The 27530-nt window shown below is 41.4% G+C and overlaps 4 protein-coding genes across 4 annotated transcripts in view; 2 read left to right on the forward strand and 2 right to left on the reverse strand.

Moving 5' to 3' along the window:
- LOC311501147 (E3 ubiquitin-protein ligase TRIM21-like) overlaps window positions 1-27530 on the reverse strand; it is a 233948-nt gene that overhangs the window by 154674 nt on the left and 51744 nt on the right. The window lies entirely within an intron of this gene.
- Window positions 7494-13961, forward strand: LOC311504759 (uncharacterized protein; the record flags this gene model as incomplete). The annotated part of the gene is made up of 2 exons (XM_084568029.1): window positions 7494-9134; window positions 11899-13961. 2 exons carry the CDS (start codon window positions 7494-7496, stop codon window positions 13555-13557), a joined length of 3300 nt encoding a protein of 1099 aa, XP_084424155.1. The 3' UTR covers window positions 13558-13961.
- Window positions 17150-19146, reverse strand: LOC311501251 (E3 ubiquitin-protein ligase TRIM39-like). Its single transcript, XM_084562970.1, has 2 exons — window positions 19134-19146; window positions 17150-18931 (listed from the first exon to the last, which is right to left on the reverse strand). Exon 2 carries the CDS (start codon window positions 18927-18929, stop codon window positions 17286-17288), a length of 1644 nt encoding a protein of 547 aa, XP_084419096.1. The 5' UTR covers window positions 18930-18931; window positions 19134-19146; the 3' UTR covers window positions 17150-17285.
- On the forward strand, window positions 25109-27295 carry LOC311501074 (E3 ubiquitin-protein ligase TRIM21-like). Its single transcript, XM_084562733.1, has one exon. The coding sequence runs from the start codon at window positions 25511-25513 to the stop codon at window positions 27152-27154; it is 1644 nt and encodes a 547-aa protein (XP_084418859.1). The 5' UTR covers window positions 25109-25510; the 3' UTR covers window positions 27155-27295.

The raw sequence follows: 27530 nt of genomic DNA on the forward strand, positions 1-27530 counted from the left end.
AGTTTTGTTGGTAGTCTTCCCATGATGCCTAGTGTTCATTGCTTAAGTACTATTGTTGTGACTAAGATAACTTTTATTTCTATGTTCATATACAGCAACCAGCCAAAACATTAAATGATATCTACTTTAATCTTACTTCTGAACCATTCAATGAATCAAGTTATTTTCTTTGCACCCAGGACTTATTCTCTATTCCTGAATTAGGAAGAAGTGTGTTTGAATGAGCTGCTTTCTCGACTTAAATGAATCAGCTTCAACAGTTTGAATATCTCTGTTTTGTATCGTCACTGCTGCCAGCCTCCTGACCAGCCTCCTGATGGTCTTCAAATATGACCTCTCCAGTCTGCTTTCCTTCCGAGCCAACCCCCTGAACTATCTGGACCCCATGCTCTGTCCCTGGGCCAACTTATATCTTGGTCATTTTCTTTGCCTTCTGACTGAACGCCTGATCTATATGTTTACCTTGGTCTCTGTCTCCACCTCCTGGACACCCTGAAGCAGATATTTGATAAAATGATGGTACATTTTAAACAATAACAATTTCTTTGAATGCTGTATTTAAAAAGTCTTTGCATGGATATACTGAACATGACTGTAGACACGTCTCTATAAACTTTAGGCTGACATTCTCCAGATCTTAGTTAAGGTTGGAGATGAACTATGGATTTTAAAGTTGAAAGTTTTTTCTTTATCACTTTTTTCACTCGTCATAATTCACAAACACGCCCATCTTCTCAGGATACACATTACGTACGTACATTAAACTTACAGTCCAGAAACCATTCTGAGGAATCAGCGGGATTAATCCCTTCCTGTTGATCGATTCTCTGGCCACTCCTAACGTCCATTTAGGTTTTCCTTCAACTTGCTCCTGAAAGTAAAATCTGCCTGAAGAGAAACTCTTCTTTCCTAAAACACAAACACATTTAGAAAATCTCTCTGGGTTGTCTGGAAGATTCTTCCTCATGTCTCCACAGTGAACTTGTTTTCCATCATCAGACAGAATGGGGTTCAGGATGTGGTGGATCAAGAGTCACATCCACTGCATACTGCTGGAGCCTCTTTACTGAGTGTCTCCTCCAGCCGAGTCACAGCTCTCACCACAGTCCCCTCATATGATGGTGGACGGACACTGACCTCTGTCCAGTCCTTGGTGGGTGGAGCAGCTTTCAGGGAGGAGAAGCTTTGGAGGAGGTGGATGTGGTCTTCAGAGTGTGAGAGCTGCTCCACCTCAGAGCTCCTCTTCTGCTCTAAGTGGGTGTTGGAAACCTTTAACAGATCTATAATTAAATCTGACACAACACTAGGAATAATAATTTAGAAAAAACATCTTTCATAATCAGCACTGACAAAACTTTGATCAATAGTATAGTCACGTGAAAGATATTTGATTTCGTATTAAAATATGTTCCTGTGATTGAGGCTAACTATTATTAGTGAACTCTTGCTAACATCTCATTATCGTAGCATCCAGGTGTTACAGATGATTGTAAATGTGGAGATTTCATATAGTTTCTGTTCAGTGTTAGAGTGAATTTAGTTATTTTAGTCGTATCATATTAGTAGAAGCTAACACACAGACGTTCTCTGTGTGGAACTAAAAGGTGTTATTACATCATTGTACCTGCTGGGTTTTAAATTCCTAGAAATTTGAAAGGAATGTGAACCAGAGCAGATGATCAATGTCATCCTGTGTTTCTCATTTTAATGTCTTTGTCTCTTGTCTTCTCTCAGGAACCGGATGGCTCTGCTGCCCAGCCAGGACTTCTACCTGCTCATCAACAACAGCAGCCTGGCCAGAATGTCCCTCACCATGGATCAGGTGTACAAGGACCTGAATGAGGACGGCTTCCTCTACATGACCTATGCCTCACAGGAGATGTTCAGACACTGACGGCTCCTGCTTTGGATTTTATTCACTGTTATTCACACACCTCCATCTACTGTACTATTTCTTTGTGTCGGATGGATTTTAATTTAGCATCCAATAAATGTGTTGTCCAAACTACAAGTAGTGAATGGATACAGTCTTCGTTTTCATAGACTTTAAGAAAAGATTGATCTGTATTTAGAGCTGCTGCACCTTCAACTTCAGTCAACGCTCCGTTTAATTAAACTCATCGACTATTTTTAGCTTTAAGTCACGTGACTTCAGTTCTGAACTGAAGAAGCTACTCGGATGAGTACTGAAACATCTTCTCAAGTCGTTGCCTTTTGTTGGGACCTGAATCTGGTGGTGAGCGATGGAAGCTCACCATGCATAACCAAGTTGTGAACACTTGATTTTTTTTGTCTTGGAAACAAAGGAAGCACCAGGACTCTAAGTCCCACAATCCTCCAGGTGTGAAAACTGGTCCAGCAGTTATCACTGGCCGACTGTGGCATGTGAGGTCATCAGGTCATATAAAATTTCTGCTCGGGCCTTGTCCCCTCTCGTCTCTCTGACTCTCTTCTTCAGCTCATCTCCACGCTGGAGACCTGCTAAACCACCAACCAACAGGAGCCACATGGCTAGTTAGCACCGAGCTGCTAACAAGCTAATTCTAAGGACTTCAAGGAGTGGCCAGTTTCCATCCAACGTCTGCCATCAGGACCACACAGCAAAGACTTCCCAGCTTGGCCCTTCCATCAGGAACCGCCAGCTAAAGAAGCAACACGCCAGAAATCGACTTTTTCACCAGAACTGGTAGTATAGCCTGGGCATAGCCAAGCTAAGCTAAGCATGAACTATGAACTTTATTTGATGTAATATTTATTTTTATTGAGTTGATGTGATGGTAAGGTTATATTATAGTTGGCTCTGCCACATTAAGTTGATGTTAGTTTAGATTGTGCAGCACATAGACTCAGGGTCTCTTGCTAACGTGGCACCTCATAAAACACTCATATCACATTCCGCACATGCACTCAGCCAGCACATGGTCTTAGTGTCCCTACTTGGTCAGCCATTTTGTTTTCATTGTTTAAGGCCTCAAGCTCTCAGCAGTCATTTTGACACACCTGCTCTCACACAGACACACACACACACCACTGTATAAAGTACACTGTAGTTAAATTGTATGTTTACTTTTATTCTTGTAATAAATATCTTTTAAAACATACATGTTGTCTGTTTAATGCTACACAAGAATGAATTTTGCCAACCTCACTGTCAAGAACTCCAAATTCCTTCAACTTTAACTAGTTGTTAATGTGGTAATTTTAGTTATAGCTATTAAGTTAATTATTAATCAGAAATGCAAACCGACAGTTTAGTAAATATGAGACTGATTTGATAAATTGGCTATCTTTTCCCTTCTCCGAAGGGTGGTGCCCCGAGGTGATCAAGTAATTCAGATCTAATTATTTAATAATTATTTTTACTGATAATTAATTTTTTTATGACTATTACTACTACTACTAATATTTAGTGCCTGTAGTACATGGGCCAACACTTTTTAAACCTTTTTTGGATACACACATTTACATTCTTTTAATGAGCTGCAATAAATTCACACCAGGAAATGAAAAAAGTAAAAATCTCAATACATTTTAAACTGATCATGTCTGTAAAGACAAACAGAGCTGCAGTCAGAGGATCGGTCAAAGTGTAAAGACCACATTCAACGTCACTTTCCTGAAATGAAAGTCAAAGTTTGTCAGAGCAACGGCAGAGCTGCATGCAGTCCAGACAAATCTGTGTTTCTGTCTGAAGAAAATTCAACTAAGTTCACCTGTTCTTTCTCAACATCTGACTCAAATACTGGTGAGTACAGCTGATAATATTTACTGTTTCAACAACCAGCATCAAAACTTAGAGCTTCAGTCCAACAGAAAGTTCCACTCTTTCCACTCCACACTGACTCTGTTGGATTAAATTAAGTAAAATTAGGGAGGCACCGAAATGAAAATTCTTGGTTGAAACCGAAAACCGAAAATGAAGAACCCGAGGCCGAAAACCGAAAGCCAAAACACCGAAAGAAATTATTATGACAGTTATTAGTACCATTGCATTCATGGCTATGACTGTGTACTAACCTCACTAAAATCAATGCATTGCAATTGCATACATTAATATTAATGTTTCAAAGAATAAATCAATTACAAAATTATATAAAAAAAAATTATTTAGCATATTCCAACAAAGCACAATATAAAATTAAATTAATGTTTAACTTGACCCCACTCATGTTAAATAGAGCAGAAGCTTTTGCAGCTGGAAATCAGCATCGATCCACTGTGCAGTTAGACTGAGAATATTTGTTTTTATTTTTAGTACGAAAAATTGGTGCACTGCACCTTTAGAAAAATAGCGCTGTCCCTTTAAGAAATATGTAGTCTTAAGCCGAAATTATGCTTCCGCGTTGACACAGCGCGTCCGTGCGTACGGACCTATTGCGGACCTATTGCGTCCTTGCGGACCCCCGTGCGTCCTACGCAAGGGCCAGACGCGCACCTCCCAAAAATCCTCGACGCGCGTCGAGGCGACGCAACAGCAACGCAGCAGCAACGCAGCGGCATTGGCTGTGATTGGTCCGCTAACTACATCCGCTGGAGACCGCTTTTCCGGTTTCCACTCATAAACATCATTGTCTCCTTTGTCGTGCCCTAATTTGCAATAGAAGTATTTCTTCCTCTGCTTGAATAATTTGGAGCTCCAACGCCAGTCTCTCTGTCTCGGTGTCCATCGTACACTGTGACTACGGCAAAAGCCGGAAGGTAAATAACGAGGCGAGATAGTCACAAGAGTGTCGGTCGGTCGGTCACAAAAAACCATAGCGCCCTCTACCGGTGTGGCATGCATTTCGACACGTAAACCCCACGCAGAACCATCACGGTCTCACACTGCGTCCAAGCAACTGCGTGGCCATTGCGTGACCATTGCGTGACCATTGCGTGATCATTGCGTGATCACTACGCGGAAGCATAATTCAACCTTTAGTTGCAGTTGCGTATGGCTGTCGATGTGTGCCGCTGAACGGGCACGCCGCAACAAAAAGTGAAAAAACAGAAAAAAAAAGATGAACGTTTGTCTTGCTGTTTGTTTTGGAGGTGCAGCAGATAAATGATCAGACTAACATTTAAAAAAAATATATTCCCCCCCCCCCCCAATGGCACGCGATCGACCCACACTGCCTTTGCGATCTACCGGTCATCGCTACATGTTTGGTACCCCTGCACCATCACTGGGAAACGTCCTTGCTTGGATGTTTGGAGTTGAGGTGATATATTAAATGCAAATCACTATCACTGGGAATTTATAAAATATTTATATAATACTTTATTTATTGAAATACGTCCACACGTGCGGTTTTTGCTTGCGTCATCACAACATCCTGTTTCGGTCTTGTTCTTTCGGTGATAAAAGTCTTTCCACCGAAAACCGAAAATGCACTTTTGGGTCATTTTCGGCCGAAATTTTTTTGTGCCCGAATATTCGGTGCATCCCTAAGTACAATTAAATTAAACTGTAGATAGTAGGGGTGTAACGGTACACACAAGTCACGGTTCGGTACAGGTTCGGTACAACGGAAAAAAGCAACAAAAACTCACACATGTATAAAACTAGCTTTTTTTTTCATTTATTTTAACAGATTCCAAAAACTAAAAACCACCTCCTGAGTATAAAAGTAAAAAAATTAAAGTAAAAAATAGAATAAAACAAAAAACAAATTCACTTGGAGGGTTCTCATACCATTGTCTGTGAAGGTTCTCAGTCATCCAGGTCATGGTATATCCAAAAAAGGTTCAAAAAAGGTTCAAAAAAGGCAACTGGACTTGTAGAGGTTTTTTTTTCAGAAGACGTTTCACCACTCATCCGAGTAGCCTCTTCAGTTCTGGGGGACTGGAGGGAAGTCTGAGGTTTAAATAGGAACTCCTCCTGAAAAAACTTGCTTGTTATGCTAATAACCAGAAACTGGTGCAGCTAATTTCCCTTAACGAGTTTTTTCAGGAGGAGTTCCTATTTAAACCTCAGACTTCCCTCCAGTCCCCCAGAACTGAAGAAGCTACTTGGATGAGTGGTGAAACGTCTTCTGAAAAAAAACTCTACAAGTCCAGTTGCCTTTTTTGAACCTTTTTTGGATATTTCTCATACCATTCATTCATTTTGTTCATTCAGATGAAAAGAACGGGCACAACTTCTTGTAGGGATAAACTGAGGTAGTCAGGTAGAAACTGACAACTTTGGTAACTTCATTTTAAGAAACTAACTAAACTAACTTATCACATACACGTTTTGTTTTCCTCGCACCAGTGACAGACATGTCAGGGTGATGTCGTCTTATGTGCGTTATCATGTTTGATGTGTTTCCAGCTACGTACCGCACCTCCGCAAAACATCGCTAGCAGACAGTTTTTGTCCGGTCCACCACTTGCGTGCAATCGCCGTTATGTTGCACCGGGAAACCAAAGTGGTGATTTAAATGAAGCCGGCAGCTCTTCCAAATCCACACTAATAATGAACATAGTTGTCTGCTCACCTGAGCTGAATGGTGATCCACACCATTACTGTTCTTCTTCGTCTGTTTTTCTTCTTCTGTACGCGTTGAGGCTCATTACCGCCACCTGGACTGAAATGAGGACTCGACTTTTTCTTTTTTTAGAACTCACTCAGACGTATTCACCATATGACTGCGTGCACCGAACTGTGATGCCCTTACCGTGACCGTACCGTTATATATATATATAACCACAGTCCACTAAGTTCCTCACATGGAGGTGTCCTTCTTCTTAGTGCTGCCTCCCCAGTACACCACAGCGTAGAAGAGGACACTGGTAACGATAGTCTGGTAGAACATGTCCAGCAGCTTCCTGCAGATATTAAACAACCTTAGCTGTAGACCCAGGTACTTATAGGTCTGAACCACCTCTACACACTCCCCGTTGATGGTTACAGGTTGCAGGTGAGGCCTGGACCTCCAGAAATCCACTATCATCTCTTTGGTTTTAGCTGTACTGATCAGAAGATGGTTTTCTCTGCACCATGAGATGAAATTGTTCACCAAATTCTTGTACTCCTGCTCTTGTCCATCCCTGATACACCCCACAATTGCAGTGTCGTCTGAGAACTTCTGCAGGTGACATGACTCTGTGTTGTAGTTGAAGTCCGAGGTGTACAGGGTGAATAGGACAGGGGAGAGTTGTGAGTCCACTCCCATCTCTGTGAGCTTGTTCCTGCTGGATGTCTTCCACTGCAGGGGGTCCCTCCTAAAGTGTAGGCTCAGGTTAAATGCATGCTGAAGGGGCTCCCCCAGCTCAGAAACACCGGACCTGGGGACACCACGTCTGGACCAGCTGCTTTTCCTGGATGGAGCCTCCTTAGTTGTCTGCTCACCTGAGCTGAAGTGATGGTGGTGGTGGACTGAGGGGTGGTTACAAGCCATTTGTCTGCTGCAGTGACTGTGGATTAAATAGCATGTTTCTTTAGAACTTCAATAACTCATCAATAAAAAATAAATCTCGACTTAAACTGTGGGTTTTCTCTCATTCTCTCTTGTTGTCATTGTGTAGACATGTCTGCTGCCAGATGTCTGAGATCCGAAGATCAGTTTCTGTGCTCCATCTGTCTGGATGTGTTCACTGATCCAGTCACTACATCATGTGGACACAACTTCTGCAAACACTGCATCACTCAACACTGGGATCATAATGATACGTTCCAGTGTCCAATGTGTAACAAGGTGTTTGATACAAGACCTGAACTAGACATCAACACTTTCATCAGTGAGATGGTTGCTCAGTTCAGACATGAAACTCAACAGAAACCCAGCAGCAGCAGCTCAGAGCAACAAGCTGCCAAACCAGGAGAAGTTCCCTGTGACGTCTGCACTGGAACCAAACTGAAGGCCCTGAAGTCCTGCCTGGTGTGTCTGCTCTCCTACTGTGACCCTCACCTGGAGCCTCATCTGACAGTGTCACGCCTGAAAAGACATCAGCTGATCCATCCTGTGGACAACCTGGAAGACAGGATGTGTAGGAAGCATGATAAACCTCTGGAGCTGTTCTGTAAGACTGACCAGACATGTATCTGCATGCTCTGCTCTGTTTTAGACCACAAGACACATGATGTTGTTCCTCTGAAAGAAGAATATGAAGGAAAGAAGGCAGAGCTAGGGAAGACAGAGGAGGAAATTCAGCAGATGATCCAGAAGAGACAACTGAAGATTGAGGAGATGAAAGAGTCAGTGAAGACGAGTAAAGATGCTGCAGACAGAGAGAAAGCAGAAGGTGTTCAGGTCTTCACTGCTCTGAAGGAGTCTGTTGAGAGAGGCCTGAACCAGCTCATAAAGGAGATCGAAGACAAACAGAAAACAACAGAGAAACAGGCTGAAGGTTTCATCAAAGATCTGGAACAGGAAGTCTCTGAGCTGATGAAGAGGAGCTCTGAGATAAAGCAGCTCTCACGCTCTGAAGACCACCTCCACCTCCTCCAAAGCTTCTCCTCCCTGAAAGCTACTCCACCCACCAAGGACTGGACAGAGGTCAGTGTCCGTCCACCATCATATGAGGGGACTGTAGTGAGAGCTGTGGCTCAGCTGGAGGAGACACTCAGTAAAGACATAAATAAGCTACTTGAGGCTGAGCTGAAGAGGGTCCAGCAGTATGCAGTGGATGTGACTCTTGATCCTGATACAGCACATCCTGAACTCATCCAGTCTGATGATGGAAAACAAGTTCATGATAGTGACATGAGGAAGAATCTTCCAGACAACCCAGAGAGATTTTCTAAATGTACATGTGTTTTAGGAGAGAAGAGTTTCTCTTCAGGTAGATTTTACTTTCAGGTTCAGGTTAAAGGAAAGACTAAATGGACGTTAGGAGTGGCCAGAGAGACAATTAACAGGAAGGGAGACATCACTCTGAGACCTCAGAATGGTTTCTGGACTGTATGGTTGAGAAATGGAAATGAATACAATGCTCTTGCTGGTCCTCCAGTGTGTCTTTCTCTTTGTTCTTGTCCTGAGAAGGTGGGGGTGTTTGTGGATTATGAGGAGGGTCTGGTCTCCTTTCATGATGTAGATACTGCAGCTCTTATCTACTCCTTTACTGGCTGCTCCTTCACTGACAAACTTTACCCATACTTCTGTCCCTGTCTAAATGATGGTGGTGAAAACTCTGCACCTCTGATCATCTGTCCTGTCAATCAAACTGTCTGATCCATTTAATGATGAAGCTTTGAGATGAATGAATTAACTTATTGATCTTCACACTTTAGTCACACTCTGTACATATATGCTTTAATACTAAAATACTGGTACAGCTGTGAACACAAAGATATCAATGGATTAGAGAGATACGGTACAAAATGATTATTGAGGAATACATTTTTTTTATTGTGAATTATGGTAAAAATGTTCATATCAACTTGTTTTCTTTCATTAATGTGTTCATTCCTTCATTATTTAATTCATCAGAACAGATTTAATGGTTGTTGGACTTTTACCTTTTACTTGTTTTAATGTTTTTTGTTTCACTGTTGATTCATGAATCTCTTCACCCTGTAACACCCAGTGATGGATCCATCAGGAAAAACACGTGTGTAATTTGTGATGATTGTAAAATGAGCTACAATTAAAGTCCAAGAACTGTGTACTGGATTGTGTCAACTATGTTTCTTTCTGGTGTCACCACCTTTGACATGCTTTTATTCAACGGTGTTTGATCCGAAATATTTTTATAAACAGATGTAAAATAAGTTTCAGCCTGACAACAAATTCCTTTCTAAATGGTAATTTCACAGTTTTTCAGACGTCTCAGCATCAATGAGAGAACAGTCTTAACTTAAAACAGAAATTAAAATCAACCTAATCTTTAAAAGCAAGCACACAAGTTCATAAACATTTAACTTATCAAATAAGTAAACATGATACAATATGCTGTAATATCATCTAAATACTTGTACATTGAAGTATAGCGTTTACATATATTTCTACAAGTGTCCCCACACGGAAAGAACCTATATAAACATATAGGTTCTAATATAGGTTTTGAATATATGTGAGATACATAAAATTGGCCGTTTTCATATATACGCATATATGCTATATATATGCGGCATATATATTATCATATGTGTGCATATATAATGTATATATGCTGCATATATGCACAGATAAATTGCATATAGGTTTCATATATGCGCATATATCCTCATATAGGTTCTTTCCATGTGGGTCCTCATGCATGTCAGAGTGTATTGTTACTTCATGTGGCTATACTTCAGATGCTGCAGCTTTATACTGTCTTTCCATCTCCTGTGGAACCAGCTCCCAGTTTGGGTTCAGGAGGCAGACACCCTCTCTTTGTTTATGGTTAAGTTTATAAATGTTCTTTTTGATGTAGCTTATAATTTGTTGAGCTGAACCATGGTCACATCGTCACTGAACCTTCTCGTAGTTTTGTTGGTGGTCTTCCCATGATGCCTGGTGTTCATTGCTTAAGTACTATTGTTGTGACGAAGATACATTTTATTTCTACGTTCATATACAGCAATCAGCCAAGACATTAAATGATATCTACTTCAATCTTACTTCTTAATCCTTTAATAAATCAAGTTATTTTCTTTGCTTCCATGACTTATTCTCTATCCCTGAATTAGGTAGAAGTGTGTTTGAATGAGATGCTTTCTCGACTTAAATGAATCAGCTTCAACATTTTGAATCTCTCTGTTCTGTATTCTCACTGCTGCCAACCACCTGACCAACCTCCTGATGGTCTTCAGATATGACCTCTCCAGTCTGCTTTCCCTCTGAGCCAACCCCCTGGACTATGTGGGCCCCATGCTCTGTCCCTGGGCCAACTTAAAATATCTTGGTCATTTTCTTTGCCTTCTGGCTGAACACCTGATCTATATGTTTACCCCGGTCTCTGTCTCCACCTCCTGGACATCCTGAAGCAGATATTTGATAAAATGATGTTACAATGTAAACAATAATAATTTCTTTAAATGTCATATTTAAAAAGTCTTTGGATGGATATATTGAACATAACTGTGGACACGTCTCTCTAAACTTCAGGCTGATATTCTCAAGATCTCAGTAAAGGTTGGAGATGAAATCTGGATTTTAAAGTTTGCTAATAAGTTATCAAATAAAATAAATGTCTCCCTGGCTGCAGTCTTACAGTCGTTATATCACAGAGTAATGTGACCTGGTCTGAAGTAGAGATTTGATCCTCCTACAGTTCAGTCACTAGATGAAAGCAATGATCCAAACTGAATGTGAGTTTACAACAGACTCAATATGTTCAGAAATACTTTTAGAGTTTGTTGTTGTTAATCAAAGTGAAGTGAAGTCTGGTGTAGTTCTTCTCTGTGTCCAGCAGAGGTCAGAAAAAACAACAACTATCAGAAGAGTTTGAACTCTGGTGAAGCTGATAAGGATTGAAAAACAAATACATTTACAGTCTTTTTATGAGCTGCAATAAAGTCACATCAGGAAGTAAAATAAGTAAAAATCTCAATACATTTTAAACTGATCACGTTCAGGAAGCAGGAAACAAACCGTGACAAACAGAGCCACAGTCAGAGGAGGAGCTAAACTGGAAAGACCAGATTCAACGTCACTTTCCTGAAATGAAAGTCAAAGTTTGTCAGAGCGACGGCAGATCTGCAGTCCAGACGAATCTCTGTGTTTTTGTAAGAAGAAAATTCAACTGAGTTCATCTGTTCTTTCTCAACATCTGACTCAAATACTGGTGAGTACAGCTGATAATATTTACCGTGTTTCAACAACCAGCATCAAAACTTAGAGCTTCAGTCCAACAGGAAGTTTCACTTTTTCCACTTCATACTGACTCTGTCAGATTAAATCAAATGAAATTAAATTAAACTGTAGAACAGCATGTTTCTTTAGAAGTTCAATAACTCATCGATAATCAATAAACCTCTACGTAAACTGCATTTTTTTTTCTCTCTTTCTCTCTTGTTGTCAGTGTGTAGACATGTCTGCTGCCAGATGTCTGAGATCTGAAGATCAGTTTCTGTGCTCCATCTGTCTGGATGTGTTCACTGATCCAGTCACTACATCATGTGGACACAACTTCTGCAAACACTGCATCACTCAACACTGGGATCATAATGACAAGTTCCAGTGTCCAATGTGTAAAGCGATGTTTCACACTAGACCTCAGCTGAGCATCAACACTTTCATCAGTGAGATGGTTGCACAGTTCAGACATGAATCTCAACAGAAAGCCAGCAGCAGCTTCTCAGAGCAACAAGCTGCCAAACCAGGAGAAGTTCCCTGTGACGTCTGCACTGGAACCAAACTGAAGGCCCTGAAGTCCTGCCTGGTGTGTCTGCTCTCCTACTGTGACTCTCACCTGGAGCCTCATCTGACAGTGTCACGCCTGAAAAGACATCAGCTGATCCACCCTGTGGACAACCTGGAAGACAGGATGTGTAGGAAGCATGATAAACCTCTGGAGCTGTTCTGTAAGACCGACCAGACATGTGTCTGCATGCTCTGCTCTGTTTTAGACCACAAGACGCATGATGTTGTTCCTCTGAAAGAAGAATATGAAGGAAAGAAGGCAGAGCTGGGGAAGACAGAGGATGAAATTCAGCAGATAATCCAGAAAAGACAACTGAAGATTGAGGAGATGAAAGAGTCAGTGAAGATGAGTAAAGACAGAGAGAAAGCAGAAGGTGTTCAGGTCTTCACTGCTCTGAAGGAGTCTGTTGAGAGAGGCCTGAACCAGCTCATAAAGGAGATCGAAGACAAACAGAAAACAACAGAGAAACAGGCTGAAGGTTTCATCAAAGATCTGGAACAGGAAGTCTTTGAGCTGATGAAGAGGAGCTCTGAGATAAAGCAGCTCTCACACTCTGAAGACCACCTCCACCTCCTCCAAAGCTTCTCCTCCCTGAAAGCTGCTCCACCCACCAAGGACTGGACAGAGGTCAGCGTCCATCCACCATCATATGAGGGGACTGTGGTGAGAGCTGTGACTCAGCTGGAAGAGACACTCAGTAAAGACATAAAGAAGCTACTTGAGGCTGAGATGAAGAGGGTCCAGCAGTATGCAGTGGATGTGACTCTTGATCCCAATACAGCACATCCTGCACTCATCCTGTCTGATGATGGAAAACAAGTTCACTGTGGAGACGTGAAGAAGAATCTTCCAGACAACCCAGAGAGATTTTCTATATGTGTTGATGTTTTTGGAAATAAGACTTTCTCTTCAGGTAGATTTTATTTTCGGGTTCAGGTTAAAAGAAAGACTGAATGGACTTTAGGAGTGGCCAGTGAGTCGATCAACAGGAAGGGAAAAATGCCAGTAAGGCCTCAGAATGGTTACTGGACTGTAAGATTGAGAAATGGAAATGAATACAAAGCGCTTGCTGGTCCTTCAGTCAGTCTCTCTCTTGGTTCTCGTCCTGAGAAGGTGGGGGTGTTTGTGGATTATGAGGAGGGTCTGGTCTCCTTTCATGATGTAGATACTGAAGCTCTTATCTACTCCTTTAGTGGCTGCTCCTTCACTGACAAACTTTACCCATACTTTTGTCCCAGTAATAATGATGGTGGTATAAACTCTGCACCTCTGATCATCTGTCCTGTCAATCAAACTGTCTGATCCATTTAATGATGAAGCTTTGAGATCAGTGAATGAACTTATTGATATTCGCACTTTATTCACACTCTGTACATATATGCTTTAATACTAGAGTGGTTGTTGGACTTTTACCTTTTAGTTGTTTTAATGTTTTTCACTGTTGATTCACGAAACTCTTCACCCGTAACACCCAGTGATGGATCACGAAAAAAACGTGTGTAATTTGTGATGATTGTAAAATGAGCTACAATTAAACGTCAAGAGCTGTGTGCTGGGTTGTGTCAACTATGTTTCGTTCTCGTGTCACCACCTTTAACATGGTTTCATTCACCAATTTTTGATCAGACATATTTTTAAAAGCAGTTGCAAAATAAATTCCTTTCTAAATGGTCATTTTACAAGTTTTCAGACGTCATATTAGCTGCAATGACAATGTGCTAAAAGTCACATGAAATCTTGTCTCTTAATAATAACAATAAGAATAAAATAAAACTATAATAAAAATATTCTTTACAAGAGAGGCAGCCAAACACTTAACAGAATTGTGAACATTCATTAGATAATTAACATGAAAAAAAAAAGAATCACTAAAATACTACAAGTCATCAAGTGAACAAGTGGAAATATCTCCAGTCATATGTGTTTGTCTCCAAATGGTTTAATATGAACTGAAAATGATTCAGCTGGTTCAGAGAAGGAGATAGAGCAGTTGACACACTTCTTCCCAGTTTAGTAAAATCTTGCTATAATCAGATGCAAAAGTTGAAAACTCTCCATTGCATTAGCAGCTGTATACGTTCCCCTTTAATCACGTGGTCTCTACCATGTGCCAACAAATTTGAAGATACGATGTGACCAATGTAGATTTTGTCCGCATGACTCCAGATTTTTACCAAAATGCTCTTTTGTTGCACTGTACATGTGAAGCTCACGAGTTGAAAACTCCTGGATTCTGAACTTGTGTTGAGTTTGTGTGTTTCAATTTTTAGTCTAAATTTTCAGTTTTACTGAAAAATGGTTAAAAGTGTTTGATAAAATCTGCTGAAGCAACATGATGTTTGGAATGATGTACACAGCTGATCATGTTGCTAGCTAATCCTACATCAGAGCATAAATACTTACAGAATGAAACATTTCTGACAAATTGCTATTGACCCTTCAGTATCAAAGAACTAATAACTTTAGACTATTAATGGACAAGACTGCCCTGAATCACAATTATTGGCACACATCTGCTCTGGCAAACACATTCGGACTCTACGGTGGGACAACAAGCAGATGCAGTATCCTGAATTAAACATCTTGCAGTGAAAGGCACTCTTGATGGTTTTCTGTCTAAAATGGAGTACAGATTTTAACAAAAGTCAAAAGAGGAACCTACAACAATTTCCACTATCTACCTTCTTTGAAAACTGATTTTACCAGGTGACATCCAACCATTCAACCACTATGCTGTAACCTTCTCATCTGCTTTCTGTGCTGGCTGCGAAGAGATGTTTCCCTTTTCTGCTGTGCCTATAGGCCAATCCACTGATCAGTTTCTCTTTTCTGCTCTGACTCCAGGCCAACCTCATAAACTCTTGGGTTCACCTCCTCTCTATCTCCAGTCCCCAGTCATCCTCTTAAGGCTCTAGTCAGCAAATGCTTAAGTATCAGCTCTGTTGTGACCTTGACTTGATTTTGGGAAGGTCTGAGAGACACCCCTTCGACTAACCTGGAGTACGTAGAAATCATTTTATGATAATAATGACTTTTTAGCTCTTGCTATAATGCAGTGATCTTTAATATATAAGTATATTATATATACGTTTTTAAGTGAAGCCTACGGTCAGTCTTTTCCAGGAGTTCAGTAACAACCATCAAGAAAGTTTGTTGCAAACAATATCTCACACCTTAAATATCTCTTCCGATTGAGGAAGAACATGAGGAATGTTGAAATTCAACTTCAGACTGAATATATTCCAGCATATTGAAATAAAATAACAATGCAGAAGGAGATCAAAGATGGTGACTCTGTATATCACAAATAATTTCCTCATTCAGTTTCACACATGATAAGATACTAATTCTTAGTTTTAGTTTATTGTAGTCCATAAAAGAGGTCAAAGCCTTTAATAATTTAATAATATGTTTTCATGATGAATTTGTCTTTACAAGATTTGATGCTGGGGTGTTCATGATGAGCTCATCCAAGGCTTTTTAACTTCTTTATCCATCTCATTCAATTTTGTTGGTTTTCAAGTTGACAATACATACCGTTTGGCTGCAGAGTTATCAGTCAGTTGGCTGCAGAGTTATCACTCAGTAAATCAGTCCAATAAAATGATAATTGCATTCTTATTCATAATTTGATATTGACCAAAATATGTTGAGATTAATACAGCAAAGTTATGAACAAATGGCAACACTAACATACCACCACTTATGTTGGGGTACAAGGCTATTCACACTGGTCCCATAAATCAGTCTCAAAAGTATAAATCTTACAATGTCACAGTAAAAGTTTACTTCAAAATCATTACAAAATCATATATGGTTCCCATTCTCCCAACAGCTGAAATTTCTGCACTTTGTGCTCATGTAAATATGGGGTAATACTACTTTGCCTCATCGTAGGATTCCACTAGACCGCAGCTCATACATGGCCAGTTATAGTGCACTCTGTTTCATGCGATTGCTTGATGAGCAGGTCTGACATCTGCTTTTCTTGAGAAAAGATTACTTCTTGAACTATATTGAATCTTGGTCTGTTTTGTTTGCCTCCTTTTGCGTGAATTTCCATCTTCAGGTCTTTCCACTGTTGTTTTGTTTAAGGTTTAGACTGAACTTTTGCTGAAAGTCTGAAGCTCTGAATGTCAGAGACGTGTCCACCCCAGAGATGTTTTTGTCTGCTTGTTTAGGGTGTTGAATAAAATAACTCTTACACAAACTCATACTTGTGTGTTTGAATGGATTTATTTGCAAAACAACCAACGATCCAATCGTAACATCTTTCCTACACATCATCATGTCACAGATTTCCCGGTATTTTTCAAGAAGTGGTTTCCATGACAGTTAGTTATTACAGCAAGCCATATATGATCAAAAATAGGTCTAGACAGAGAACATTAGAGATTTAAGGGGGTTAACCAGGAGGCAGATCTGACAGCAGGGGCCACTTAGGGTTTTAGCATGTCCTTTATGATGTTTTGCCAGGTCTTTACTGCTGCTGTATTTAGAGATTGATCTGTTTTTTCTGTTCTTGAGGTTTGTGGATAGTTTGCACCTTGTGGTAAACCTTCTGCATTTGCCGTTGTGATGTTTGTTCTTTATCATGGACACTGATAATGACATGCCTTTTCCTTACCTAATATTATGTGTTAGCTTCTATGGATGTCCAGGTCTTTTAATGCTGCAGAACACTACTGTGAACACTTACTTTAAATATTTACTTGACCACACATAACCTACACAATATCAGGAAAGAGTTTTCAAATACACTTGGAAACTAAAGATCTGATTAATTGATGAAGAAATACTGCAAGAATATTCAACATTTAGGGCTGAACAGTTTTTTTTTTTTTTTTTTGAGTTATGTGTCCAATACTGTCTAAACATGCTGTACATAGTCCTAACTGTATTGACATCTTTGCATTCAGCTGTGACAGTTGGGCCAGTATTGTAGTAGAAAAACAAACATAAACACTTATTAATCTCAATGTTAAGATTAATAAATTAATTCATTGATCTCAAAGCTTCATCATTAGACATTAGACAGTTTGATTGACAGGACAGATGATCAGTGGTGCATAGTTTTTACCACGATGATTCAGACCAGGACTGAAGTATGGGTAAAGTTTGTCAGTGAAGGAGCAGCCAGTAAAGGAGTAGATGAGAGCTGCAGTATCTACATCATGAAAGGAGACCAGACCCTCCTCATAATCCACAAACACCCCCACCTTCTCAGGATTAGAATGAAGGGAGAGATAAATGACATCATCATCAAAAGCTGCATATTCAGTTCTATTTCTTAACCATACAGACCAATTACCATCCTGAGGACTCAGAGTGATGTCTCCCTTCCTGTTGATTGACTCTCTGGCCACTCCTAGATCCCATTCAGTCTTTCCTTTAACCTGAACCTGAAAGTAAAATCTACCTGAAGAGAAACTCTTCTTTCCTAAAACACATGCATATTTAAAAAATCTCTCTGGGTTGTCTGGAAGATTCTTCCACACGTCAATATCATGAACTTGTTTTCCATCATCAGACAACTTGAGTGCAGGATGTGCTGTATCAGGATCAAGAGTCACATCCACTGCATACTGCTGGACCCTCTTCAGCTCAGCCTCAAGCAGCTTCTTCATGTCTTTACTGAGTGTCCTCTCCAGCTGAGTCACAGCTCTCACCACAGTCCCCTCATATGATGGTGGATGGACGCTGACCTCTGTCCAGTCCTTGGTGGGTGGAGCAGCTTTCAGGGAGGAGAAGCTTTGGAGGAGGTGGAGGTGGTCTTCAGAGCGTGAGAGCTGCTTTATCTCAGAGCTCCTCTTCATCAGCTCAAAGACTTCCTGTTCCAGATCTTTGATGAAACCTTCAGCCTGTTCCTCTGTTGTTTTCTGTTTGTCTTCGATCTCCTTTATGAGCTGGTTCAGGCCTCTCTCAACAGACTCCTTCAGAGCAGTGAAGACCTGAACACCTTCTGCTTTCTCTCTGTCTGCAGCATCTTTACTCATCTTCACTGACTCTTTCATCTCCTCAATCTTCAGTCGTCTCTTCTGGATCATCTGCTGAATTTCATCCTCTGTCTTCCCCAGCTCTGCCTTCTTTCCTTCATATCCTTCTTTCAGAGGAACAAAGTCATGTGTCTTGTGGTCTAAAACAGAGCAGAGCATGCAGACACATGTCTGGTCGGTCTTACAGAACAGCTCCAGAGGTTTATCATGCTTCCTACACATCCTGTCTTCCAGGTTGTCCACAGGGTGGATCAGCTGATGTCTTTTCAGGCGTGACACTGTCAGATGAGGCTCCAGGTGAGAGTCACAGTAGGAGAGCAGACACACCAGGCAGGACTTCAGGGCCTTCAGTTTGGTTCCAGTGCAGACGTCACAGGGAACTTCTCCTGGTTTGGCAGCTTGTTGCTCTGAGCTGCTGCTGCTGGCTTTCTGTTTAGCTTCATGTCTGAATTGAGCAACCATCTCATTGATGAAAGTATTGATCCTCATTTGAGGTCTAGTGGAGAAAATTTCTTTACACAGGGGACACGTGCACAGGTCAGTAGTATCCCAGTGTTGAGTGATGCAGTGTTTGCAGAAGTTGTGTCCACATGATGTAGTGACTGGATCAGTGAACACATCCAGACAGATGGAGCACAGAAACTGATTTTCTTTTGTCAGACATCTGGCACCAGACATGTCTACACACTGACAACAAGAGAGAAAGAGAAAAACATTGAACTTCTAAAGAAACATGCTGTTCTACAGTTTAATTTTATTGCACTTGATTTCATCTGACAGAGTCAGTATGAAGTGGAAACAGTGGAACTTCCTGTTGGACTGAAGCTCTAACTTTTGATGCTGGTTTTTTGAAACACAGTGAATATTATCAGCTGTACTCACCAGTATTTGAGTCAGATGTTACGTCACAAAACACATGAACTCAGTGGACTTTTCTTCAGACAGAAACATAGAAATGCGTCTGGACTGCAGCTCTTCCGTCGCTCTGACTAAGTTTCACTTTCATTTCAGGAAAGTGACAGTGAATTTGTTCTTTATGCTCGAGCACTTCCTGTGACTGCAGCTCTGCTTGTCTCAGTATGTTTCCTGTCCTACTTATTTTGGCTCCTGATGTGAGTTTAGTGCAGCTCACAAAACGTTAAAACTAGAACTAGTACTATGTCTTTACTTCTTCTGTAGCTCCACCTTAGACCAAAGTTCAAGAAACTCGCTGGATGTTGTTTTGATAACAGCTGGACACTGATCATTTCTCTTTCAGTTCATTTTTCTCAATAATAACAAAAAGCATTAAAAATACAATCAGCGATAAATCATATATATATTTTTCAAAGAAAAACTATGACCGGTTACCCAAGATGCTGCCATTGAGGTCAGCAGCCGTTGTACCTGCTCATATTCATTCTCAGGAGAAAACACCTGGCATAAGAGAAAGGTTTAGGCAGTGAGCACACCATACACCACTGCCTAGTATTTTGCTAGACAATGTTCAGTCACTGGAGAACAAGCTGGACAAACTCAGGGCCAGGATACAGTACCAGACTGTAACCCTCAGGAGGCATGGCTGACTCCTCTCGTACTGCCATTCAACCTGCGGAGCTCCTTACAGTTCACCGCACAGACAGAACAAGTGAGTCGGGGAAATCAAGGGGAGGTGGAGTGTGCCTTATGGTTAATAACAACTGACAGTAGGAACATTGTCCCTCTAAAACACTCATGCTTGCCTAACCTGGAGCTCCTAACCGTAAAATGCCGTCCCCACTACCTGCCCCTCGAGCTACATGAGGTGATTTCCACCCTTCAAGCTAGCCAGGGGGAAGAGACCCTCAGTGTAGCTTTAACAGTGGCAACTTGAAAAAGGTGATATCAGAGTTTACTCAACACATTGACTGCCCCACCAGAGGAGTAAGGACTCTCGACCACTGCTACTCTCCATTCAAAGACGGCTACAAAGCGAAACCTCTTTCCCCCTTTGGAAAGTCGGATCATGGGACTGTTTTTCTCATGCCTAAATACAAACAAGGCTGAAGCAGGAGAGAAGTGACGCGGTGGACCGACCAATCAGAGGCCGCTCTGCAGGGTGTGCTGGACTCAGCCGACTGGGACATGTTTCACAGCATTGTGGGTGGAGACATTGAGGAGTTTAAGGAAGCGGTTGTGGGATTTATTGGAAAAGTTGTGGATGATACCACACCAAGGAGGACCGCTGCAACAGTCTGATTCCAGGGCACTGTGGCAGGGACTACGCACCATCATGGACAACAAAGCAACACACACTCCGTGGGACTAAACTCCCACAACGACGAGACAGCCTACAGGAGGCAGGTCTCCCACCTGGAGGACTGGTGCTGGGAGAACCACCTCCTGCTGAACATCAGCAAAACAAAGGAGCTGATAGTGGACTTCAGCAGGAAACAGCAGAGGGACCTACAGCCACTTATTATCTGTGGCTCTGAGGTGGACACTTTCAGGTACCTGCGACTGACCAATTCAAAGGACCTGTCATGGACTCATCACCTGAACACCATCGTGAAAAAGGCCAGACAGCGCCTTGGAGACTTTAAGCTCCCTCTCAAGGTGCTCAGGAACTTTTACACTACCGAGAGCATCTTGTTTGGGAGCATCACCACCTGCATGGGGAATTGCACCAGGCAGGACTTCCTGGCCCTCAAAAGGGTGGTCCGTTCAGTGCAGCGGACCATCAGAACCCCCCTCCCCAGCCTGCAGGACATTTCTACTAAACGTTGCAGGTTAAGAGGCAAGAAGATCCTGGAACAGCCCAGTCACCCCGGACACTCTCCCTTCTCCCTGCTGCCATCAGGCCAGCGTTTCCATTGCCTGAGGACAAAGACTGAGAGGCTGAAGAAGAGTTTCTACCCACATGCCATCTGTCTGCTCAACTCTGAGCCTTAACTGGACCTAAATACCACTGCACCACTGCACTTTAGTCACACAGCTGCTTCCAAATATTGTAAATGTATGTATATACAAGCTACCCCCTATAAGTTTACATTTCAAGTTTACAGTCTATATTTTATTTTATTTTATTTTTCGCAATTTTTACATTTATACTTATATTGTGTACCTTGTGTGCCATGTGTTATTATTACTGTTTTACTGTATTACTTTTTTACTACTGACTGCAGGTACAAAAATACATTTCACTGTGCATTGTACTATGTATAACTGTGCATGTGACAAATAAAACCTTAAATCTTATCTTATCTTATCTTATCTTACATTTCAAAACATTGAATAATTTTGTGCACATCGCTGTAATAATGCTTTAAGGAAGAATTTGATTATTTTTTGCACCAATCAGTAAGTCCTGTGCTTGGCCCTCTTTGGCTCCACACACATATTTCCTACACAACTCAGGTCTTGTTCTCTGGGTCATTCCAAATAACTGGAGCTACATTGTATAACATTATGATCACCTTCTTAACATTGTGCATCTCTCTCTTGTTCCTCCAAAACAGTTGTGACTCATCAGAGAATGGACATGGGCCTTCTGAGGGTGTCCTGTGGTGTCTGGCAACAGAATGTTGTTAGTGGGGGCCTTTGGATCTTGAGGGGAAGGGCCTCTGAGGATCATCACAGATACCTTGATCAGTTTGGGATCTAGTGAATTTGGAGGCCAGGTCAACACCTTGTGCTGTTCTTCACTTTTTTATTTATTTATTTATTTTTAGTTGTTCCTAAAGTGTTTTTGTGTGTGTGTCTGTGTCAGGCTGCATCCTGGAGTGTCATTGCTATGGGGTGGGGGTGCCTGGTCTGGTCTAGGTGGGTGCTACATGTCTAAGTAACATCCACACCAATGAATGCCAGGTCCAGAAGTTTCTCAACACAACACTGAATTATCACGAGATGATCAATGTTAGCCCCAGAACACAATGCTGTGACCACCATGCTTCACATAGGGTATGGTTCTCTTTGTTGTCGACCCAAACATAGCTTGAACAAGTTCTTCTCTTCAGTTTTGGAGGGATGTCCTGTTCTCACTAATGATGATGACTGTCTTCACTGAGTTCCATGGTATATCTAATGTCTTGTTCTTTTTTTTATGTCTTCATCTGAGTTAGAACGTCAACCAGTGAAATCCAGCTGATGATCTGTAAGCTCTTTGTGGCCCATGGCTCTTGTAGTAGCATGTAACCAACAGCAGTTTATTTGGAGTTACTCAGAGTCACTTCAGATGAACTCAGGTGTAAAATATTTCACATGAACTTGATGAGAATTTAATAAACACAGCCACAAACCCAGTTCCTAAATATTGAGCACGATTAGGCAGTTAGTGTACAAACTGTCTCTTTTTTTTTTGTCTCTCTGGTTTTCAGTGACACTGAATGTGTTGTAATTTTAGTAATTAAAAGCAAAATGTCAGATTATTTTCTACTACATCATATAAACCTGTTCATTTTGTTTGATTGTTAATAACATTTAAGCTCAGTCAAGCACAGGGAGAGAGGGAGAGAGAGAGAAAATGAAAAGAGGGAGCGGTGACGGAGAGAAAACTGCACTGAAGTAAATCAGAGAATATTTATTGTTATTTTCACTGTGGTTTTGTTCTCAAGCAGAAATAACTTGTGTGTAACCAGGCCATTGGTTTTCATAGAGTCCTGCTGTCATATTCTGCGCTGTCATTGGCTGGAGGATTAATGCACCCTGGATAAAGGTTGCAGCCCATAAACAAAATAAAACCAAGACAGGAAAATAAGACAGAGGACAGAGTGTCTAGAGAAACATACGCCAACACACACTTCTAGTTGATCATAGGTGATGATAGAGGTTGATTACTTTTCTATTAGGGTCCTTTGTTGTTGGTCTTAAGTAAGATGTTTCGAAGAAAAAGATGTTAAAAATGACTTTATTAGTGACAATTAAAACAACTGTCAAACTAAAAATTGTTTTATAAAAATCTGATTTATTGTCTCAGTTGCTTTAACTTTGGTTTCAACTCTAGGAAACACAAGAAAAACAAAGAAACATCAACAGAGGTAACAGCACAGGCGACTTGACAAGGGACAAAGGGAAAGACAGAGCTATACACACACAGGTGCTGAGGGGGTGACGAGACACAGGTGAAACTAATGAGGACGGAGCCACAAAGAGAAACCAGTCAAACAATCAAAAAGGGGGGAAACAGGAAGTAAAATAAAACATACAAGCAAAACAAACACCAAAGAAGAAACTTTGATATTGGAAACAGGAAAAACCAAGGAAAACCAAACAGGATTTCAAGTGAGGTAATAAAACACTATAGGTGAAGTAAGAAGACACAAATAAAACAAATATAAAAACACAGAGATGCTCATACCTAACACTAAATCAATGTGTTTTATTTTGTATATTAAGGAACATAACATTGACATTTTTAGTCAAATAAAAACAAGAAAAGTTCATTTTCTGATCTTCACATATTTATTCTTGGTATGAGCTGTCATACAAGTTATGAGTTTAGTTGTCTCCCTGGCTGCAGTCTCACAGTAGCTGTATCACAGAGTAACGTGACCTGGTCTGAAGTACAGATTTGATCCTCCTACAGTTCAGTCACTAGATGGAAGCAATGATCCAAACTGAATGTGAGTTTACAACAGAGTCAATACAGTATGTTCAGAAATACTTTTAGAGTTTGTTGTTGTTAATCAAAGTGAAGTGAAGTCTGGTGTAGTTCTTCTCTGTGTCCAGCAGAAGTCAGTAAAAACAACAACTATCACAAGACTTTGACCTCTGGTGGAGCTGATAAGGACTGAAAAACAAACACATTTACAGTCTTTTTATGAGCTGCAATAAAGTCACATCAGGAAGTAAAATAAGTAAAAATCTCAATACATGTAAACTGATCACACCTGAACTTTCAGCAGGAAACAAACTGTGACAAACAGAGCTGCACTCAGAGGAGGAGCAAAGTTTGTCAGAGCGACAGCAGAGCTGCAGTCCAGACAAATCTCTGTGTTTCTGTCTGAAGAAAATTCAACTGAGTTCATCTGTTCTTTCTCAACATCTGACTCAAATACTGGTGAGTACAGCTGATGATATTTACTGTGTATCAACAACCAGCATCAAAAGTTAGAGCTTCAGTCCAACAGGAAGTTCCACTCTTTCCACTTCGTACTGACTCTGTCAGATTAAATCAAATGAAATGAAATTAAACTGTAGATAGATAAACAGATTGTTTATTTAGCCCAAGATAAATTCAGTGTCCAGTAGCTTCATCACATTGAAACAGATATGTAATAATAATATAACTAGGGACAAACGTCCTACTTAACCTGTCCATGGAGCAGGACAGAGACAGCAGCCTGTCACTGAACAAGCTTCTCTGTCTGACTAAGGTGTCCTGTAGAGGGTGGTGGACATTGTTCATGATAGACCAGAGTTTGTTCAAGGTCCTTTCATCTACCACTGATGTCAGGGACTCCAGCTCTGTCCCTACCACAGAGTCCTCCTTCTGTATCAGTTTGTCCAGCCGTGAGGTGTCCTTCTTCTTAGTGCTGCCTCCCCAGGACACCACAGCATAGAAGAGGACACAGGCAACGACAGTCTGATAGAACATGTCCAGCAGATATTAAACGACCTTAGTCTCCTGAGGAAATAGAGACGGCTCTGACCTTTTTTATATACTGAATCTATGTTAGCTGACCAGTCCAGTTTGTGATCCAGATGTAGACCCAGGTACTTATAGGTCTGAACCACCTCATTCCCCCTGCCTAAGTGTGACAGAGTGTGACAGAGCAGGTAGAGGATGGCGTCCTCCACCTCCACCTTCTCCTGGTTCACAAACTGAGGTGGGTGGAGAGTGTGACGGACCTGGGGCCTGATGTGATGGAGCAGAAGCCTCTCGATGGTCTTCATGATGCTGGATGTCAGGGCGACTGGTCTGTAGCTATTAACTCCCTCAGGTGTGACTTCTTAGGGACAGGGATGATGCAGGATGTCTTCCACTGCAGGGGTGTAGGCTCAGGTTAAATGCATACTGAAGGGGCTCCACGAGCTCAGAAGCACAGGCACTAAGTAATTGTAGGGACACTACGTCTGGGCCGGCTGCTTTTCTTGGATGGAGCCTCCTTAGTTGTCCACTCACCTGAGTGGAAGGGATGGTGGTGGTGGAGTGAGGGGTGGTTACAAACCACTTGTCTGCAGCAGTGACTGTGGAGGAAACAGCATGTTTCTTTAGAAGTTCAATAACTCATCAATAATCAATAAATCTCCACTTAAACTGTGTTTTTTCTCTCTTTCTCTTTTGTTGTCAGTGTGTAAACATGTCTGCTGCCAGGTGTCTGAGATCTGAAGATCAGTTTCTGTGCTCCATCTGTCTGGATGTGTTCACTGATCCAGTCTCAACACCATGTGGACACAACTTCTGCAAACACTGCATCACTCAACACTGGGATCATAATGACACGTTCCAGTGTCCAATGTGTAAAGCAATGTTTCATACTAGACCTCAGCTGAGCATCAACACTTTGTTCTCTGAGATGGTTGCTCAGTTCAGACATGAAGCTCAACAGAAAGCCAGCAGCAGCAGCTCAGAGCAACAAGCTGCCAAACCAGGAGAAGTTCCCTGTGACGTCTGCACTGGAACCAAACTGAAGGCCCTGAAGTCCTGCCTGGTGTGTCTGCTCTCCTACTGTGACTCTCACCTGGAGCCTCATCTGACAGTGTCACGCCTGAAAAGACATCAGCTGATCCACCCTTTGGATAACCTGGAAGACAGGATGTGTAGGAAGCATGATAAACCTCTGGAGCTGTTCTGTAAGACCGACCAGACATGTGTCTGCATGCTCTGCTCTGTTTTAGACCACAAGACACATGAGGTTGTTCCTCTGAAAGAAGGATATGAAGGAAAGAAGGCAGAGCTGGGGAAGACAGAGGATGAAATTCAGCAGATGATCCATAAGAGACGACTGAAGATTGAGGAGATGAAAGAGTCAGTGAAGATGAGTAAAGATGCTGCAGACAGAGAGAAAGCAGAAGGTGTTCAGGTCTTCACTGCTCTGAAGGAGTCTGTTGAGAGAGGCCTGAACCAGCTCATAAAGGAGATCGAAGACAAACAGAAAACAACAGAGAAACAGGCTGAAGGTTTCATCAAAGATCTGGAACAGGAAGTCTCTGAGCTGATGAAGAGGAGCTCTGAGATAAAGCAGCTCTCACGCTCTGAAGACCACCTCCACCTCCTCCAAAGCTTCTCCTCCCTGAAAGCTGCTCCACCCACCAAGGACTGGACAGCGGTCAGTGTCCGTCCACCATCATATGAGGGGACTGTGGTGAGAGCTGTGACTCAGCTGGAGGAGACACTCAGTAAAGACACGAAGAAGCTGCTTGAGGCTGAGCTGAAGAGGGTCCAGCAGTATGCAGTGGATGTGACTCTTGATCCTGATACAGCACATCCTAACCTCATCCTCTCTGATGATGGAAAACAAGTTCACTATGGAGACGTGAGGAAGAATCTTCCAAACAACCCAGATAGATTTTCACGTTATCACATTGTTTTAGGAAAGAAGAGTTTCTCTTCAGGTAGATTTTACTTTCAGGTTCAGGTCAAAGGAAAGACTGACTGGGATCTAGGAGTAGCCGAAGAGTCAGTCGACAGGAAGAGAATCATCACTCTGAGTCCTCAGAATGGTTTCTGGACTTTAAGTTTGAGAAATGGAAATGAATACAAGGCCTGTGCTGATCCTTTAGTCAGTCTCTCTCTTGGTTCTCGTCCTGAGAAGGTGGGGGTGTTTGTGGATTATAAGGAGGGTCTGGTCTCCTTTCATGATGTAGATACTGCAGCTCTTATCTACTCATTTACTGGCTGCTCCTTCACTGACAAACTTTACCCATACTTCAGTCCCTGTACGAATCATAATGGTAAAAACTCTGCACCTCTGATCATTTGTCCTGTCAATCAAACTGTCTGATCCATTTAATGATGAAGCTTTGAGATGAATGAATGAACTTATTGATCTTCACACGTTATTCACACTCTGTACATATATGCTTCAATACTACAATACTGGTACAGCTGTGAACACAAAGATATCAATGGATTAGAGAGATACGGTACAAACTGATTATTCTGGAATAAAAAGATTTTATTGTGAATTTTGGTAAAAATTTTCATATCAACTTTCTTTCATTAATGTGTTCATTCCTTCATTCTTCAATTTATCAGTATAGATTAAATGGTTGTTGGACTTTTACCTTTTACTTTTAAAAAAAAAAAATTTCACTGTTGATTCATGAATCTCTTCACCCTGTAACACCCAGTGATGGATCCATCATGAAAAACACATG

This window comes from Chelon labrosus (genome assembly GCF_963514085.1).
Source record: "Chelon labrosus genome assembly, chromosome: 2".
In the NCBI taxonomy this organism is placed as follows: Eukaryota; Metazoa; Chordata; class Actinopteri; order Mugiliformes; family Mugilidae; genus Chelon; species Chelon labrosus.

Coding starts and splice junctions, on each gene's coding strand:
- LOC311501074 (XM_084562733.1), top strand. CDS start 25,511: ATGTCTGCTGCCAGGTGTCTGAGATCTGAAGATCAGTTTCTGTGCTCC.
- LOC311501251 (XM_084562970.1), bottom strand. CDS start 18,929: ATGTCTGGTGCCAGATGTCTGACAAAAGAAAATCAGTTTCTGTGCTCC.